The sequence below is a fragment of the Arvicanthis niloticus genome, chromosome 2 (genome assembly GCF_011762505.2).
Source record: "Arvicanthis niloticus isolate mArvNil1 chromosome 2, mArvNil1.pat.X, whole genome shotgun sequence".
NCBI lineage: Eukaryota > Metazoa > Chordata > Mammalia > Rodentia > Muridae > Arvicanthis > Arvicanthis niloticus.
In genome coordinates, this window is record NC_047659.1 from 58,676,127 (window position 1) to 58,696,576 (window position 20,450).

Genomic DNA, 20,450 nt, shown 5'->3' on the forward strand with positions numbered 1-20,450 from the left:
AATTGTGTTGGTTATAAAAGCAATATGTCACTGAGTTCTCAATTGATAAATGTCAGAAGAGTGTCAGTTTAATACTACTGAAATGAAGTACTGTATATGTATGGAATCTGGCATTTGGAAGACTTTTAAAAATTACTGTGTAGCTATCTGATGGAGACACACCTACCCATTTCAGTATGTGGCCGAGTGTCCCGAAGGACAGTTATTTTTGAAGTTGCTGGAAACCCACCCGAAACTAGCATGAGCCCAAAGGGAGCATTTTTCTTTTACAAAGCAGGGTCAAATTCAGGCATGATTTAATCAGGTCTCACGTTGAAATAATTGAAAAATAGTTTTTTCTCTTTCTACTTCTCAACCCTGTGAACATTGCTTCCATTTTCAAACAAGCTCCCATTTTGGGTTTACATGATGGAAGCCTGTGGGAGACAAAGCAAACTGCATCCCTCGTGGGTTGTGCTTGGGACTAGGCCCATTGTTAAGCATGAACAAGGTGCTTGATTGGTCTTGGCCCATTCTGACACACACCATCAACCCCACTCTTGTTATAGACCAGGACGGATGAGAGTGGTCAATGTATGTTTTTCTAAAGTGAGACCTGAAAACAATGAAGACGTTCTGGGCAGCAGAGTCAAGCACCTGTGGTCTGGAGGTGTTTGACAATCTAGAAGAAACACATGTAATGTGTATGCCGTGCACTCTCTTGTCTACAGTCCAGAACTTCTTATGTGTATGACACTGACATCTTTCCCCCACTTCTACTTCACATTCAAGTTTCTTACACGTATCTGTATGCACATCAGTGGCTCATTTGTTGTTCCCAGACCGGTACTATTGTGGAATAAAAAGAACTTGTGTCAGTGTACAAAAAGGAAGCTTGTTAGTTCTGAATTTAAGGTAATTATGCCAGATGGTGAAACTCAGAAATTATTATAACCACATCCTTTAAAAGAAAATGTCCTGACCTGTGATGCTGTTTTTAATATGCATACATTCTCTCCATTTGTTAATGGGATTTCCTTTGTCCAGATGCCAAATCTCAACCAAGTGTTCAGTTTTCAAAAGCCTTCATTAAACTTCCTGCCAACCATCACATTAGCAACGTGACTGGCTATCTAACGGTTCTACAGCAGTTTTTAAAGGGAGACAATTTTCTGTATGCGACTGGAGTCACTTACAAATCAGGTATTCTAGTTTTTAAATATGTAATCATATTTCTAAGAAACATCAGCATATACGTTTTTCATCAAATAATATTTATGTACATAATATTACACATTTGATTTTTATGTCAGCTTTGCAAAATACATGTTGCTTTTGAAATATTTGCTACTAAATTGTTTATAAGCAATTTCCTTTTGTCCAAAGAAAAATAATTGATCTGGATGTGGTGACACGCTACTGTAATTCCAGCACTCAAAAGGCAGAGGCAGGTGGATCTTTATGACTTTAAGGCCAGCCTGGTCTACAAAATGGATTCTAGGACAGCCAGAGCTACACAGAGAAACCATGTTTCAAAAAAAAAAAAAAGTCCAACCCCCCCCCAAAGAATAATTATGCCAAAATCGTTGGTATACATTATGTCAAATTAATCTAAATGTCCTTTTGTTTTAATTCATTAAATTTTATTAGTACTAAAGCAAGTAAGCCAAACATAAAAAATCTATTATTGTAAAACTTTTCAAAATAGCTTATTTAGAAATGTTGACATAAATACATATTCCAGTTTGACTTTCTATGCAATCTTGCCAAACCGATGAGAAGTGTTACTTTAAAAGCCAGAGAGAGTATGCTATTTAACTGATGCCCGAGTAATGGCCACTGAGTGTACAGGGGTGGATAAGCTATTGTAATTGCTACTTGATCTGTCTTAGCTGAGTCAAAGCTGCTACCTCTTCCAGAGTCCACAGCTTTGGTGTTAGGCCCTTATAATATAAAAGTTAAAAAATTGACGGAACTTTATTTAATTAATTTTAATTAAAAACACAACCGCATTTGTCACACTACTTCTAATATTCTTTGTAAATCTAACTGAAACTCCACTGTTTAAAATTACCTCATACATCTATAATTTCGAGTATATCAGTTGTGTCAAATTTTTGGTTTGTCTGGGTACATCTAGAAATGGGAGTATCAAGAGTATATTATATAAATAATATAGTGTAAATTATAGATAAAACTGATGCTATCGATGTCCCAGCATGATGAGGCCCACTCTTCTGTCACAAGCCTGTTTCCTACTGCACACATCAGTCATTGCTTGAGAGCACTGCCTAGTCCATGAAGCAGGCTCTGCCCTTATGTGGGGCATACGAGAGTTGACACATCACACTCCCATTTCCTTGATTTAACTAGTGGGCTTGCACTGAAGTGACCTCACTGACTCTCCTTCACTGGCTTTCTCCCTTGTGTATTATGCTTCCACTTCATCAGAGGGTATTTCAGCGGATTACTTCCCCAGTCAGTTCCTGCTTAACTTATCCCAAAGCCTGTTACTTGAAAATGACAGGCTAGGAGTTCTGGCAATTTTCTAGATGTAAGTTAGAGAATGTGCAAAATAAAGGCATTTGTGGGGACACTACAACACTGGCTGCCACCGCTAAGCTCATGTTGTCCTGGAGGTATTCAAAACACAGCTCCTGAGACTTGGGCAGGGTCACAATGAGCTTTCCTGTCAAAGTCCCACTTTAGACACTTAGAGTCCTGTAAGGGCTCTGCTTTGTCTAGCCTGGTGCCACTGGTCACGTGTGCTTCCTGAGCATGGGATGTCATCAGTGCACCAAAGGTCTGGACTTCATATAAAAACCACATGCAGCTGGCAGGCCCTCTATTGAATTACACACTTCCAGACCCCTGTAAGTCTAAATGTCTTTTTTTTTTTTAAATAATCTCTCAAAAAGCGGATGGTTATGATTTAGGAATTAGAGTGTATGCACTCAGTGCAGCATGCCTGTGGAGGCCAGAAGACAATTGGGACTCAGCGTTCTCTGTCCAGCTTTACCCCAGTTGCAGGGATCAAACTCAGATCATCAGGCTTGTGCATTAAGTACCTTTATCCACTGAGCTATCTCACTGGCCTGGGATTCGCTTGGATTCCAGTGTCCTTAAATCAGATGACTCTAAGAGAACTAGATCAACGGAAGCTTAGACTGATTGGTCAATGTTACACTATTAGCCAGTACTTATTTATTAAATATTTTGGAGTTATATTTTTAAAATATTTAATGTACATCTAACAGAGTAATTATTAGAGTGGATAACAATGATGAAATAGAGTAAGACAATTTTTAGAAACATAGTTTATTGTGTGACTGAAACGTCTGTGTGTATATAATTTGAATCAATTCTACTCTCTTTTAGGTTTGGAAAACATTGAGTTGACTCCTATTGCTGCAATATGTGTGAAAATATATTCTGGAGGAAAAGAATTAAAGGTGGATGGCTCCATCCATGTTTCTCTTCCTCTCCTACATACAAGTAATGTAAACATAGGAGATCGGATACCTGCTTGGACGTTTGATATGAACATAGGTATGGTAGCTAAGAGAAAAATTATTAGGATAGTTTTCTTCTGGACATTTGGTTGATTTTAGAGTTTGATATGAATCTAGATTTTCACTAACATTGTCAATTTGTACAGTTTGTTAAAGGTCATAACTGGCCCCACTGGGAACCAGTAAATGTGTTTGTGAGGGGAAATGATGCTAATACACTGTCTTGGTTGTTTTTCCCTATGGTAATAAAATACCCTGACAAAAGCAACTTAAGGCAGAGAGGATTTATTTTGGCTTATAGCCACAGTGGTTATAGTTCATCATGGTGGCTACAGTAAGGAGGGGGTTGAGGCAGCATCCACAGTCAGGAAGCGGAGGTAATGAAGAGTGGTGCTTAACTTGCTTTTCTTTACACCATTCAGGATCATAGCTCAGTGACGGGTGCCAACCACAGTGGGTATATATGTCTTTCTATCTCAACCCTCTCAAGATCATTCCCCACAGGCATGCAAGAGGCAGCCCATATGTCAAGGTGATTCTAGATCTCATCAAATTGACAAATGAGATTAACCATTGTGCACATTATGTAAAAAAAAAAAAAAACAGTTCAACATTATTCACCCACATTGTCTTATCCTTCTTTAACATTTTGAGGTAGAGATCATTTAAGATTAAAAAAAAATTCCTCAGGAAATTTTAGTAGGCAGAATGAGCTTACAGAACAGCTTGGTTAAGACCTTCAAAAATATATGCTAATATCATGATGATCAATTGCACAAGAGATGGAAGGAACGGTGATCCCCCTTTAGGTACCAATTTTATCCATTGTGTTTTGCATCCTAGATGGCAACTGGGAAGCCCTTTATCCTGTGCAGCTTTTTAGTTTTGCACTTGTTCCAATGTAAATAAAGTAAATAAAGTAAATAAATAAATAAATAAATAAATAAATAAATAAAGTGCTAGATGCAGTGGGATGAGCTTGTGCAAAGCATGCTACAGAGCCTAGACAGTTTTCAGGACTTGCTTCATCTCCTTTCCCACTGTTTCCTCTATGTTAACACCTTCCTAAGATAGGACCTTGGGTTGCCCAACAAAAGGGTGTTGGTGCTGTAGCTTCTAACAGTGCACTTAGTCAGGTGGAGGACTAGTGAAGACAGATGTGCTTTGTGTGGTCGCCACAGCACAATCCCTCCAATGTACTGTGTTGTAGAATAGAGTTTGCCAGCGAAGCATACACACATTATACATAGGATTAGCTCACATGTTGATGTGGTATGGATTCCCAAACTCATCACGCCATCTGAGAACAGAGAATGGCAAGAATCCCAAGGGAGAATGAAAAGGTGGAGAGTAAAGCCAAACAGGCACAGATGTCCATGGCAAAAGAAAAGCTGCACGTGTCTGTGTTCTTTAGAGTAGTGGAAACTATGCATTTCATAGTGGTAACCCGCTACTGAGAGGACCAGCTGTAGCCCATGGGACAAGTTGTTTAAGTGACGTGGGACTCCGTGTCTTCTATTAAACAAGACTGTGCTGTTTGATTCAAGTTTCTGATCATTCTTCATGTGGATCGTTCTTTGACATCCACGTGAGCCCTACGCCATGTGCCTACACACCACACCTCCCTTACACACAAGCACAAATAATAACAACAATAATAAACAATAATGCTTAAAAGATTTAAATTGATTTATCATATCTGCTATGTCAAATTTAACTTAAACTAAAAGCAATAGATGGGGTGATTCATCTCAAATTTCTCTACCTTATTTCTCAGATTAACTGATCAATACGGCTGCAAATGATTGCATTTATCCACTTTTGTATGACTGACTAAATTAATCCTGCATAGATACATTTTATTTACCCCTTGGTGGACATCTTGGTTGATTCCATCTATTGGCTGTTTTAAACAGTGCTCCGGTAACCCGTCCATGGGGCCGAGGGCTACACAACAGTACAGGGGAATTAGTTTTGGTGTTTCATCCTATAGTGGGGCGGCTAATCTGTAATACTTTCTGATAAGCTCCAGGATAATGAGAGGAGTCCAGAGGCCCCTATCATATAAATGCTATTCATGTGTGTGTACGAGGTGATGGAAGTGTTGTTTTATATTATACATTGTGAATTTCTGTGAAATTCTCCTATACGCCATGAATATGCGTGAATGAAGGATAAAAATAATATACCCACTTTACATTTTGTAGATAGGAAACCAAACTTCCAATATATACAGATCTTTTAAGTAGCTGTGTTAGCTGTTTGTACATAACATTTTATCAAAGGTTTAGGTCTTACCAAATTTGTTTCAGTATGAGAGATGACATGTCACTGGAGTAGACAACATTCTTTAAAGTTAAGAGACAGTTCAACCTTTTCAGAATTGAGTGTGAGGCTTTGTATTCTCATGTGGGATGGATGAGGCACATCTTGTGGGAAGACACTGGACTCCAAATGGGACTGAGGGGGGCCCGTTAACTCCAGGCTCACCTAGTCTCAGGTGCTACTGTGGTCTGAGTTCTACACTGGTCATTTAATGCTTTCCTTCTGGATCTCCCAACTCCATTCTCCACTGCAAGTAAGATCAGATCAGGGCTTGCTTCCCAGTCCCAGCACCATACCTGCAGTGGACTGCTTTTATTTCAAGCGTCTCGTAGAAAACTACATGTAAAGTATGTTTCATTCATAGGTGGGCCTCTGGGATCGAAAAGACATTGTTCTGGAGAAACTATCAGTAACATTAGAACAACGGTTCTTAAAGTGATAAGGCAACAAAACATAGGCTGTAAGTGTTTAGCCACAGTCTCAGGGCAAATTAAAACTTGCTACCTGTCAAGGAATTGGGATTTCTTTCTTTCTTCTTACATGTCTCTTGCTGGCAATTAAACTCTGGGATTCAAGCACTCTACATCTGAGCTTTAAATTAGAATTTTCTTCTAATTTATCTTTAATCTAATTCATCTTTATTAATTTGATCTAATTTATCCTTAAAAACCATATCTCAGGGTCCGTAAGTTGAGTTTTGTTATAATGGTTTTATGTCCTTTGGTCATGGTGAATAATTCACATTATATTATTATGTATGTATTATATTGTAAGTATGACGTAACATTTAACATTATCATCATAGATGTTTAGTATCATGGTATTTGTCATTTCCGAAATGTCCTGTATTCTTTACATGACTACCTGCAGGCTCCTGGTTTTATACCTTAGCTCTAAGGAATAAAACTGTAACTAACTGTTGTTTTTCACTTACCACATGTTTTAGGTGCTTGGGTGCATCATGGCTGGGGAACAGTCAAGGAGCATAACAGTCATTTGATTTGGACCTATGATGCACCACATTTGGGCTACTGGATAGCAGCTCCATCCGTAGTCACTATAGGTACTGTAAAAATGAAACAAAGTCATTTTAAAGAATCATGCCGAAGATGATATCAGCCTCCAACTTAGGCTAAGCATTGCCATGCACCAGGCTAACGAAGCCTGACATAGCTCATCCTTTTCTTGTATACACGACCAAATAGTTAAGCTCCATGAGCTCTTTGTCTCTTACTGTCATTTCTGATGAATCTATGATGATTGAAGTTTATTCAAGTTTATGTTTTCATGAATAAGCTTTTCTCAGCTCAGAGCCTCTGGCTATCAGAAATAGGGACATGTTGAGTAATTTCTTAGAAGGTGGAAACTAAATGTGTAGTTTACAGGATGGTGGGGAGGAAGAAAGAGTGTGGTAGAGGTAGGCCACATCTCTGCAGCTCCAGAGCCTATTAACGGTCTTCAGCAGGTGGCTGCCACTGTCTCTAGTTGTTTGCTGTCTTTCTTTACATGGTTCCTGATTTTTCTAAGGAGGAAGACTTTGGGATGGGGGACATGAGAAGAAAGGCTGATGGATAATAGTGTCTGCAGATTGTTTTGAAAGAGCAGATAGAAGGTACACAAAATGATCATTGACCTGACAGTTTGAACCAAAGATGGCTAGAAGCAGGTGGCCATTCTCCAAGAATTCTTCAATAGGGATGATCTATGCTATTCTAGCACAAAGTATTTAGCATGGTATCAAATTACATGGAGAACCTAAACCTAGAGAAACCCAACATTTATCATAGTCAGTAAATTTCTTAAAAGTTTCAGAAAACATTCTGTATCCAATCCATTACATCTTCCTGAATATAGCTGGTCATAATGATACCTTTATTCCTAGCACTTGGGAGGCAGATGCAGGCATTTCTCTGTGAGTTCAAAGCCAGCTTGGTCTACATAGCCAGGTCCAGAACAGCCTGAGTAAGACCTTGCCTCTATAAGCTGAAAAAGGAATGGACCAAGTAACCTAGCAGCCAAACAAACAAAAATCCACCAAACCTTCCTGAACAGAGAAACACCCTTTCACATGCTGGAGGCTGGATTGGTTCTATCATCCTGGCCACCATTCTAATTCAAATAAGAATACTATAGCTGTATCCTATATTTTGCTACTGCATAGCTTGGGTTCCCATTTTGTAACTTCCTGAATGAATTTCTTTGATGTTGACTGTAAGGCTTGGAAGCTGGGGTCACATATTTTAGGGTTTTATTTTCGCAGTGCCTCAGCAGCCAGATACCAGTTCTCCAAGAGCAAGCTGTTGCGTTACAACCAGCCATTTCTGCATCTATATTATATATTTACCTTTTAAGTACCTATGTGTTTGAAGTTGAATGTTCTGCTCTTGGGCCTGGCATGTTTATTTTAGAATTCAGGTTGAAGCATTCTGGGACATGTCAGATGTCAGATGTCACATGTCAGAGTACCTTAGCAAGATAAGTGAGCCACATCACATGCTTTTAACATATTGACTGCTTTCAGAAAAATGAACAACACAATGAATATACATTATTCTGGGTCAGGACCATGGAAGATTCACAAAGGAGAGACGGGGGAAATGATCTGAGATTAAAGCTATGCATTCAGTTTATTTTGTAAAAGTAAATTACATGGGAATTTCAAGACATAGTGAGATTAGTTACTCACATACTGAAAAGATACTATTACTTGACAGGGATTAGTTACATTATTTTCTTAAAGGTAAGTTAAACAGAAACAGGCTGAATACACAATAGGGATATATAATTTTAAATGATCTAAATGCATGGTATTAACTAGGATGCAATATTAGGCGAAAGGTTAAGTCTCAGGAGGCAAGTGGTATTTTGGAAAAAGCTATTTCCATAGTCATGAAGAATTCACTGGCCAAAGCAGGTCAGTTGATTAATACCACAGGGCAAGAAAGATGTACTTCACAGAAGTCTACCACAGGAAGGAAACAAACCAATAGAAGTGGACATGCATAGTCTGTCTCATCCAGGGTAAAACAAAACTAAAAGTCTAGCCCAAACTAATAACGTTCCATTTTTCTGTGTTTCCATTGACTCATTCAGGTTCTGGTATAAATGATGATTTCCGGGACATCACTGCCTACCACACAGTGTTCCTTACAGCCATACTAGGGGGAACGATTGTCATCATCATTGGGTTTTTTGCTGTACTGCTTTGTTATTGCAGGTAAGAACAGCACATTATAAAACTCATTTATAGAAATAATTATCGAGGACCTGGAGAGATGGCTGAGTGGTTAAAAATGCTTGCTCTTACTGAAGCTGCAAGCACGTGGCCCACATGGGTCTGCACGAGGTCCTCTGTGTGATGTTATAGTGGTTACCTTGGTGGTTTTGTGGGGCTCCTAACAGTGGGAATGGATGTGTCTCTGACTCTTTTGCCTGCTCTTGAGACTCTTTTCCTCCTATGAGTTTGCCTTGTCCAGCCTCTATATGAGGGCTTTTGCCTTGTATCTTGTTTCTTAATGTATCTTGTTTTGTCGTTTGGTTGCTGTCTCTTGGAGGCCTGCTATTTTCTGAAGAGGAAACATAGGGGGAGTGGATCTGTTTGGGGGAGGGGAAGTAAAGGGGAGTTGGGAGGAGAGGAGGGAGGAGAAACTGGGGTGAAATGTACTGTGTGAGAGAAGAATCTATTTTCAAGAACAACATCATCAACAAAACAAAAACCCACTTGCTCTTCCAAAGGACCCAAGTGCTGTGCCCAGGACTCATATCTGCCTATAGCTCCAACTCTAGGGCTCAGACATGCACATACATCCAAATAAATAAAAATTTAAAAAATTTCAAGAAATAAATTGCTTAGACTTCAGTATTTGTAGATTGAAAAGCAAAAATGCATTCTAATAACACCATCATATATGTATTTGTATATTTTGGTATACTTTTCTTTGATCAAACTTATAGATTGTAACCTTAAGTATCTTTTGACTTTTCTTTTTCTACTCTAGGGGGAAGTGTGGAAGGCCACAGAAAAGAGAAAGAAATATCACTAGGCTTGAGATCCTCAAGAGAGATCAGACAACATCAACAACACACATAAATCATATCAGTTCAGTCAAAGTTGCATTAAAAGCTGAAGATAAACCACAGTTGTTTAGCGCCAAAACGTCCTCCTACAGTCCCCAGAAAAAGGAAACCACAAAGACGGAGGCAGAAGAAAGAATTTCCATGGTGAAAACTCGGGACAACTTTAAAATCTACAATGAAGATGTTTCCTTTCTGTCGGTCAATCACAATAATTATTCAAGAAACCCAGCACAGTCTTTGGAGCCAAGCATAGGGAGCAAACAGCCTAAGCATATTAACAACAATCTCTCTCCGTCGCTAGGCGATGCTCCAGAGGAAAAGAGGTATCTTACAGGGACCGAAGAGGTCTATGGGCGGTCCCACATTCCAGAGCAGCTGATGCATATCTACAGCCAGCCTATCGCCATCCTTCAGACGTCTGACCTCTTCTCCATGCCAGAGCAGCTACATGCTGCTAAGTCTGCCACTTTACCAAGAAAGGGACAATTAGTCTATGGCCAACTGATGGAACCAGTGAACAGAGAGAACTTCACACAAACATTGCCCAAAATGCCAATGCATTCTCATGCCCAGGCCCCAGATGCCAGAGAAGAAGACATTGTGCTTGAAGGTCAGCAGAGCTTGCCGTCCCAGACCTCAGATTGGAGCCGATACTCCAACAGCTTGTTGGAGTCTGTGTCTGTTCCTGGCACTCTAAATGAAGCTGTTGTGATGACCCCCTTTTCGTCGGAACTGCAAGGAATTTCAGAGCAGACCCTCCTAGAGCTGTCCAAAGGCAAGCCCTGTCCGCATCCTAGGGCTTGGTTTGTGTCTCTTGATGGAAAGCCTGTGGCCCAAGTGAGACACTCCTTTATAGACCTGAAAAAAGGCAAGAGAACCCAGAGCAATGATACGAGTCTAGACTCCGGGGTGGATATGAACGAGCATCAGTCAAGCAGAAAGCTGGAGAGGGAGAAAACGTTCATCAAGAGCATGCATCAGCCCAAGATCCTTTACCTGGAAGATTTAGACCTGAGCAGCAGCGAGAGTGGGACCACCGTCTGCTCCCCCGAGGATCCTGCGTTGAGGCACATCTTAGATGGTGGGAGTGCGGTTATTATCGAGCACCCCAGGGAAGAGTCTCCAGGAAGGAAAAGCACTGTGGAAGATTTTGAAGCCAACACATCTCCCACTAAAAAAAGAGGCCGGCCACCGCCACTAGCCAAAAGAGATAGCAAGACTAACATCTGGAAGAAACGAGAGGAACGCCCACTGATTCCTATAAACTAACTGCGAGAGCCGTGTACAGCCGCGTATCTCTGTAGTCTCACGGTGTGTGTTCCTGCTTCTTATAAATTGCAGTGTGAACTTCTTAGGAAGCTGAGACTGAGCAATCCCATGGGCCATAGACACATCTCAAGCAAAGCGATGGCAAAATAATAATTCAAAAATCAGAAATTGCTTTCTCTGGCTTGTTCTTTTCTTTCATGGGGGGTGGTGATGAAGTTATCACAATGTAAAATAATGTAAAGATGTTATCTGAAAATGTTGCTCAATTTGCCAGTTGGTACTGGCTCTTAAGACTACAGCTGTGAAATGTGTACTACAGTTGCTTTCCAAAATCTGGCCTCTGCCTTGGTCTTAGAAAGGCAGGTGTCTTCTTCAGGCCTCATCCTTGTGCAGTGTGACTGTGATGCCCTTCCCTGCCTATGCTTAAAAACAGCCTGATAAATGTTTGTGTGGATATTAAAGACCAAACAGCATTCTCTTACCTAAGGTTAATGGCTTGTGCATTGTCACCGCCAAAGTAAATCCTGTGCTCCTATAACATGGGCAGGAAGTCCCCCCCCCCCAGTTCATTAGAGAAGGAGACCCAATTCTGGTTATTTGGGGATATAGGTTTATAGAGTAAATAAGGGATTGATTTGTTATGTAGAAATTTGAGAAATGAAAACTCTGATATTGTCTTTTTATTTCGAATGGAGTGACCTTAGTTGTCAGCTGAGACGAGGCTTTGACTTTAAGGTTCACAAATCCCTAAAGGCTGAAGTTGGTTTTTAATATTTTTCTGTCATCTCCCCCATTCAAATTCAGTCATTTAGAGACTATCAAATTTGATTTAAAAATGCAAAAATTTCTCTAGAATGCCGAAAAATGAATAGGCTGTGGAGACAAGAGGAAATGAATATTCTGTGTAATTGGGCAGGAAAAGAAAGACCAATTTTCTGATATTCAAAAAAAATACCTCCAGGCTTTGAGTTACGTTGCTAAATGTTGACACTTTGAAACAATGTTGGAGAAGAACAGTCTGGGATTCCAGGGGAGGAGCTCCCTGTCTCCTGTGCCCTGCAGCCTTATGTGTCAGTGTCAGGTGTTCACTACTGTTCTCTCAGCATGAACTCAGGAGGTGTTTTCAATTACAGGTCCTCCACTCTTCTCAACACCAAGAGCTCTCTTATACAATGAACCATTCTGTTTTACTTAAATTTTTTTTTTTAATGAGGACACATTTGGGCAGCATTTCCCTCTTTTCTTTTGATGGGGCAACATGGTTCTGCTCACCCCCTACCATATCAGCAAATTCAAGCCACCTAAATAAGTTTGAGGAAACTAAAGCAGACACCAAAGCTTTGTAAAATGGTAGATAGCTAGACAGTGGAAGTCAGCAGCTTTTCTCCCCGAGACAGCAGACTTCAGCCAGGTTTTGCTATAATCACTTCTGAAATATCTGTCTTCACTCCCTTGGTTTTCTGTATGTAACCTAAAGAATGCAAAGACCATTGCCTATGTTTCTTGTATATTACCCCTCTCCATACGTGTTTGGATAACACATAGGCTTACTACTGGGGGTAGAGTGATACGGCTCACTTTAAGAGGAGGTTTTTATTGGTTCTACACAGAAATCGATCACATGCAGCATGAACACGAAGGAGAACGACTTGGAAACGTTTAAGGAGTTAGTGCTCTGTGGAAGTGCCTTTGACTCAGACTTGTGTTAGGAGGACTAATAACATCTTTCTTCTGTGTACATTTTGTTAGCCAAATTAAACAGATGTGCAGTTATTAAGAGATACGGACCTAGTGTTTCACGTTGGAACAAGGAATTTTGCATGTGACATTTTCTTTCGCGTGTTGTTTTTCGAATCCACAAGATATTGATAAATTGCTTCTATTGGAATGAGGTTAGGAACAAAATCTAAAATGCTGCACCCGCTCAACACTCAAGTGTATATCCTCACCTTTAAAAAGGTTTCATGCCTCAACTGGGCAATGAAATACACATATAAACATGTGAGTATTTGGCTCAAGTATGCCAGTGACTTCGCTCATTCTTATCTAAGGGAAATGACATGAGGTATCCTAAGGGCTTTTATAGAATTTTAATTTCACAAAATACTTTTTAAAAAAAAAACACTGCAATGCTGTTTTTGATTGGGAATGTTAGGCAGTTTATCTTTCCTAATCAGAGGAATGTGACTTCTCATTTGTGAGCTGTTCACAATTCCAGGTAAAAAGCTGAAGCCATCTCCTTTTTCTTAACCCAAGTGATAAACCAACACTACTCACTACTTTCTTAAATTTTTAAATTGAAAGCCGATGTGGACTTTTGCATATGTAAACTAGAGAATTTTGGTTACAAACTGTTGACATTTGTGGATCCTTTGTACATAGTTTGGATATATCTTGAAGGCAGGCTATCAATTAACCGATGGAGTCATTTACTAAATGAAGCACAGTTATGTGCAGTTTTGAATACACATGACCTTGAAACTTTATAAAACCCATTTTTATGACTTTCTGCAGTTGAATAGGGATCATGCCCTTTTATAATTCACAATATGCCACAAAGATCACAAACACTGAGGAATAGCAGCTCTGCTTTGCCTTGGCAATTACTGTCAGGCCAGTTTCTATTGATTTGAATCCTCCACTATCAATATCCATTATAGGGTTTTAGACATCTGGGGTGGTCAAATACTGTCCTTCGAAGCTTCCCAGAAAGGTAAAACTCAAAACTCCATATTTATTTCTATGGCTTGAGTTACCCTTTGTTGTGTGCGGACATCATAAAGAGGTCTACTTGGTTGCGACTTTAGATCTGCCCTCTTGTTCCCAGGTCTTTCCCTTTTTTTTTTTTTTTTTCCTTTGTCTTCTTTCATCAGAGAAATCTCATGTTTTGGTGTATTTATTGCTGTTACTGTATTTCTTGAACAGTCTGAAGATTTGTAAAACGTTATAAACAGTTCTTTAAGGATAATAAAATCAATCTAAATGTGTACGTGTTGTCATGTTTAATTTGAAGTAAAAGGCCAAGGGTTCTTTTCTAATGTAGTAAATATTCAATCCTCATTGCTTTCTATTCATTATGCCCCACAATAACGCTATTCCCATGTATATAATGAACTCAATAACTCCTTACTCTTGTGTCTACAGAATTCCCAGTTTTACTGTTGAAGCTGAGCATAGACAACTAGTTTTCCATCAGATGGGATTCATTGTTCTCACAGGCATTTTAAAAATTATAATGTATTTTTATATTAATATATTATTATATAATTAATCAACATCAACATTATATAATATTAATATCACATGATATATATTAATTAACAAATGTATAATATTAATTATTATAATTAATTTATTCTAAATGATATAAAGCCTTCATACCTCTTTTAAAACCCCCTTTGGGCTTTTGGCCTAACACAAAGTAAGAACTGTAAGGCTCTTCGCGCTCAGACTTCCAAGGTCCTCTCTTAGCCAGTTGAACAATGTTTGGATTCAGTCAGGTGGTGTTTGGTGACTTTAGAATAGTTTTGAGAATTATACTGGCTACCACGTTTTTTAGACACTTCAATATATTTTTCATTATGTGACCATTATACTTTGGCCCGGATCTACTGGGTGTTGAACTCTGAATCACTTGGCAGAGTCTCTGACTCCACTGGCCTGTGCTGAAGCCTTTCACCTGGAGCCCTGCAAGCTCAAGCAGGATTGTGACTTTTTGTGCCAGGGCCTGAGTGCTCAATGCAATGAAGACTATTGGAGTCTAAGAAATGATGTGGTAAAGTGATAGATGGGAGTGTAGCTGTCAAAGCAGGGAGACATGTGAGCCGGTGAAGACTCTGATCTCAGAAGTGTAGGAAGAATGCTGGGTAATGGGAAAAGCTGCAGGTAAAGAACTGGGTGGAGACAAGAGGTATTTTAATGTTATCGGAAGTGATTCTACTCACGCCCTTAATAGTTGGAACAGATAACCAGGTCCCTCCCCTTCGACTTCATGTTGGAAAATATGAAACTCGGCCACAGTGTTGCTTTATCTTGGCTCTACAATTGGCACTTTTTCTCTGCAGCTAATGGATTCCTTTGTCGGGATACACGACAAGATAGCTTCCTTCCAGCTCTCACACCAAGGGAAGGGCAGAGGAAATGGCTTAACTGCATGAGATTTGGATTTGCCTTGCCATCAAAATGAAGATTATTTCTTTGTTTTTTTTTTTTAATTTTATTTTTATTGGATTCGCATTCTTAATGACAGCTTTATAGTTCAATGCCAGAAAAGTAGTCAGGAACTCAATAACATTTTACAATGGTAAATGCAAAATATATTGGTAAAATTACCTACCATTAAAATAAACTCATTAATATAATTTCTGGGAAGAGGAATAACTTTGCTTCCTGAAATAGCTATGGTTAAAGATCACACGCATCACTTTGCTAGTTGAAACAAATGAATATCTTTGCATCTCTGTTTATATAATGAATTATATGTGAACAGAAACTTCCTTAACTGAACCCTGCATTTCCTGGTCTTTGTACCTAAACTAGTGGTATTGTAAATAATAGTCCATAATTTTGTAGGGCTATCCTGCATTTATTCATGGGTTGGCTTTTTTCCCTTCTTTTGTTCAGGTTGACAGTGGGTTTCATAATTCATCTGTTCACTGTTTCCAGTCCTTGTAGACCTTATTAAAAAAAAAAAAAAAAAAACCAGACTAACTACAGTCAGTCTGATCCAAAACAAACCAGATAATTACAGCCCCAGGAGTCTCTAAGCTTGTTAAACTCTGATGCCTTCATTAAAACTCTTCAAAAACACAACACTGAAAAGCACAATTGTGGCTACTAGGAAAGGTGAAATAGTGCTTCAGAATATTTTTTTATTTCATATTTCCATCTTTCAGTTCAGAAAATATATCTTTGTCTTGTACAAAACATGGTCGTTAAAAAGTTACACTCAAGATTATCTCTGCTAGATTTTGGTATTTTGAAGTCTTAATTTCTAACTTGGATAATCTCTAAAATATTTGCATCCACTAAATAGATAAAATTTTAATTATGAATGTACACTTTTATAATTTTTCTTTTTGCTCATTTTTCATTTATTCTAATTTAAAAATGTTTTTGTTTCATAAATCATTAACTATTTTTCTATTTTTTAAAGATTTATACAATGTATTTTGAGCTCTTTAGTGAATACTATTGATTTGAATGTTGATTGATAGGCAGAGCACATGAGGTTTGTAACTAAGTGCTTTGTTTTTCTAGGGAGCACGTACATCTATAACCACAAGAAGAAAAGGGAAAACAGGCACTTGTCTGATCAGATATTTTGGTTTCTTTCTTGTTGATGAAAATGGCAAGTTAATCTTTAAAAGGATTCTAAAAATGAATTTTATGCTAATGATTACTAATACACATACTCATCTTCTGAAACTGTAGTTTCTCAACAAATATTCCTGTTCGTGATTTTCCTTTACAAAGAACAAGTTATAAATTATTACAATGGAGCTGTACTTGTTCCTCTGCTTATTGAGCTTCCTTATCTCATCTTCTTAACTGTCTTCTTTTAGAAGTCAAGGTAAAATTTAGTACTATTAAAATTAATTTTTGTAAAAAATTTTAGTGTAAATCAGATAATTTCTAAGACCCCATCTTCCAAGACATACTCAGTTCACTTTTAAAGAGAAGAAAGATTGCATGTTACTTATGTATGTCCCACAGTATGAGCTGGCCGACATTCTTACATTGTACTGATAACCTTACATGTGTCTGCTAAGATCATAGAATCCCTGTGGACAGGAACTGTGCTTTGCCACCCTCAGTTTCCAAGCATACCTTTGTGATATACTTAATAATATTGATTGATGAATACATGATGATAGATTTTGTTAAATAGATACATCTAAAGTGTTTTGAGAAGTAGGGAGACAGGTGTCAGTAAGAGGGTAGAAAAAGAGCATCCTGGAGACATCTAGGGGACAATGAGAATCTGAGTTTGAATCTCAGCAATAATATAAAAACCTGGAGACATGTTCCTGCAACCCCTGTGCTATAAGTGGGAGACAGAAATAGGAGGTGCTCCTTGGGTGCCAGCTTACATTCTGTTTTAGTAACAAATCCTATCTTAAAGAAATAAGACAGGAAGTAATAAAACAGGATAACCATTATATTCTCCTTTGGTCTCTGTGCACCCATATACATGTGAATGCATGCTAGACACACATATATGTGCACATGCACCTCCCACCTCCCATGTCCATATCACATACACCCATATGCACATCACACATGTACATAACACACACACACACACACACACACACACACAGCCTCCCTTCTTGCAACTATAATAGTAATACTTTAGTACCTTTTCAGAAACATAAGAGTCTTTATAGCATCTTTGGAATATAGGTAGGAGGCTGTAAAACACTAAGGGTCAAAACTTTAAAGGGCCTTTTAAAAATTGGTCTAATAGTTCCAATAATGATAATTTATAAACAAAAGGCTATAATCTATGACATCAAGAGCATAAAAGATGTTGGAGGAGGGAAGTAAAGTGTAGAGTCTTACATGTGTGTCTGAATTTAAATTATTATTTTCTGAAAATAGAATGTTATAATTATGTTTATGTAAGTCTCATGGTTAGTTAAAGGAAAAATTCCCTCTAGTACTCACAGAAAAGAACATTGCTATGTCTCAGCCTCTTCAGCATCTGTGACTGGTTTTTGAACGTTCAAACTCTTGAGAGCTCTATCCAGTCTTGTTTACTCAGTACCCACTCTAAGGTGATTTTACCCATTTATATAATTTTCTAATGCACCCTTATTACCTCTAAATTTAAATCCACACCCACAAACTCCCATTCTGAGTTCTAAACTCGCTTACTTCAAGGATGAGGCTAACAGAAATTGTCTGCTCTTGTACTGTCTGGAATACAAGGCTCCCTAGCTACTCTAGCTGCAGAGGCAAGACTGGAGCATGCATGAGCTCTGTACCAAGACCAGAGGCTCTGCAGAAAACTGCCAGGCCTTCAACATCAGATCAAGACTACCGAAGGCACCCAGCCTTGTGGACTGAGTAACTACCAGGTTCTCATTTTCTCCAGTGTCAGGCAGCCATGGCTGGAGTAGTCCAATCCTATTAGATAAGTCAATTTAATAAATTCCTTTTTAATAGATTCATTCTATGAATCCTATTTCTCTAGACTCTAGAGACCCGAGGACTCTGACTAATGCCATCTAATTAAAATATTGATATTTTATTTAGCTTTCTTTATCATTTTCACCTATAAACAAGATTTGACAGACAAGCCATGAGAGTGGTGGGCCCACCATTTTTTGGAAGGACTTAGTTAAGCATGCTCTGTAACTGAGGCAAAATCTGAAGAAGCAAAGCCCTGCTATGATACTGATAAAAAAAATAAAATAAATGTTTTTCCATAAGCAGTAATGAAGAAAATTAGACCAAGGTACCCTTTAGGATATTATAAGTTTGGAGAGAAGAAAGGGCTGAAGTAATTCTTTTCTGACATATACAATTTGCAGCTCACTAGCTTCTTCCCTTCCTAATTTCCATTGCAGAGAGTCATTTAACTAGTTCTTATTAATGCTATCGGGAGAAGGTAAGAATAGTTTCTTCCTGCCATAGATGGTACAGAACATGAACAATGTTTATATCTGAAGTCACTGTTGGTGCACAGGTATGATAACTGGTATTCTAACATTCCTGAGTGAGAGATCTACAGGTTATGGCATACTTTTCTGTTGTTTTTAAATTTATATAGCCCTGTCTTCTCTCATCAGATTCATAAAGCTTCATCTTAGGAAAGCATTAAAGAGTCTTTCCTCTTTATGAAGAAAACGAGGAAGACAATCCTCCTATTTGAATGTAAGGTTTTTCTCCCTAAGACCTCTTGTGCTCCCTCAGGATTTATCTTTACCTTCTATTATGGTCAATAGGTGTGTAATTATAGCTAAGTCCTAACTAATAAACCCAGCTACGGATGTGCTGGTCCCCATATGACCTAATATCGTTAAGACGATATAATCTTACTATTGTATATTGTGGAAGAGAATATGTGGGTCTGGGTTAAGAGATTACTTACACTAGCTGGCTTTCTGTTGCTGTGATATAATGTTTACATAATAATAATGTTTACATTATTACCAAAAGCAACATGGGGAAGGAAGTTTGGCTTTCTTTGGCTTACCCTAACCTATTATAGGATTGTAAAGTGGATTGGTTTCATTTGCAATACATCACAGAGTGGATTTGACACATCTAGTGTTGGGCGCTAGCAGTGGTTTGGGTTTGGTTTCTCAATAGTTGAGTACGACAGTTTAAAGTGTATGGTAGCTAGTCACTAGGTGTGGTCTTAGCAGTGCTAACACAAAAAGGGGGGAAATTTTTTTTTTTAATCACAGTGGGTGGAGTTAGGGCTGTGCTGTTACAAACTGTCATCCACATACCTTCAGTACACACTAACTTATTTATTCTTCTGGGACCTGGCCAGCCTGGTAGAGAAGCCACTGCCTATGTTACTGGGGGGATTTCTCCCTTGACATAAGCACGAAGATACCCAGCCTGGAATTTGTCTAACAAAATAACAACAAAACAAGTCAACTTCTCTTCTTTGTGTCACCAAAATTCACATCCCAAACTGTGGTCAGTACTGGTGCTTATTATGTAGTTGCGATTGCTTATTATCTCAAGGAATTGCTGTTAGATCAGGTATGTAACATATTATTGCAACAATAGAAGCCAAAATCATTGTAAAACCTTCACAAAAAAGTTTGATTATCATAAGACTAGTATGGTATTTTGAATAGGTATGGCCCTCAAAGACTTGTTTGAATGCTTGGCCATAGGGAGTGGCACTATTAGGAGGTGTGGCCTTACTGGAGTAGGTGTGGCTTTTTTTGGAAGATGTGTATTACAACAGGCACAGGCTTAGAGCTCTCCTATGCCTAAGCTATGCCCAGTGTGAACACAGTTTCTTCCTGCCGCCTGTGGATCAAGATACAGAACTCTCAGCTCCCAGCACCGTGTCTGCCTGCACACTGCCATGCTTCCTTTCATAATGATAATGAACTGAACCTTTGTAAGCCAGCCCCAATTAAATGTTGTTCTTTATAAGAGTTGCCTTGCAGGCGGATTTCTGAGTTCGAGGCCAGCCTGGTCTACAGAGTGAGTTCCAGGACAGCCAGGGCTACACAGAGAAACCTTGTCTCAAAAAAACAAAACAAAACAAAAAACAAAAAACAAACCCCCCCAAAAAACAAAACAAAACAAAAC

At 38.7% G+C, this 20,450-nt stretch overlaps 1 protein-coding gene across 2 annotated transcripts in view; it reads left to right on the forward strand.

The window, feature by feature from the left end:
- Fam171b (family with sequence similarity 171 member B) overlaps positions 1–14,149 on the forward strand; it is a 53,047-nt gene extending 38,898 nt beyond the window's left edge. For both annotated transcript variants that reach the window (XM_034495137.2, XM_034495138.2), the window contains exons 4-8: positions 1,027–1,182; positions 3,358–3,528; positions 6,763–6,879; positions 8,910–9,033; positions 9,815–14,149. In XM_034495137.2, coding sequence (XP_034351028.1) covers positions 1,027–1,182; positions 3,358–3,528; positions 6,763–6,879; positions 8,910–9,033; positions 9,815–11,162 — 1,916 coding nt within the window. In that variant the 3' untranslated portion in view covers positions 11,163–14,149. The remainder of the gene's footprint in view (positions 1–1,026; positions 1,183–3,357; positions 3,529–6,762; positions 6,880–8,909; positions 9,034–9,814) is intronic.
- The last annotated feature ends 6,301 nt before the right edge of the window (positions 14,150–20,450 follow it).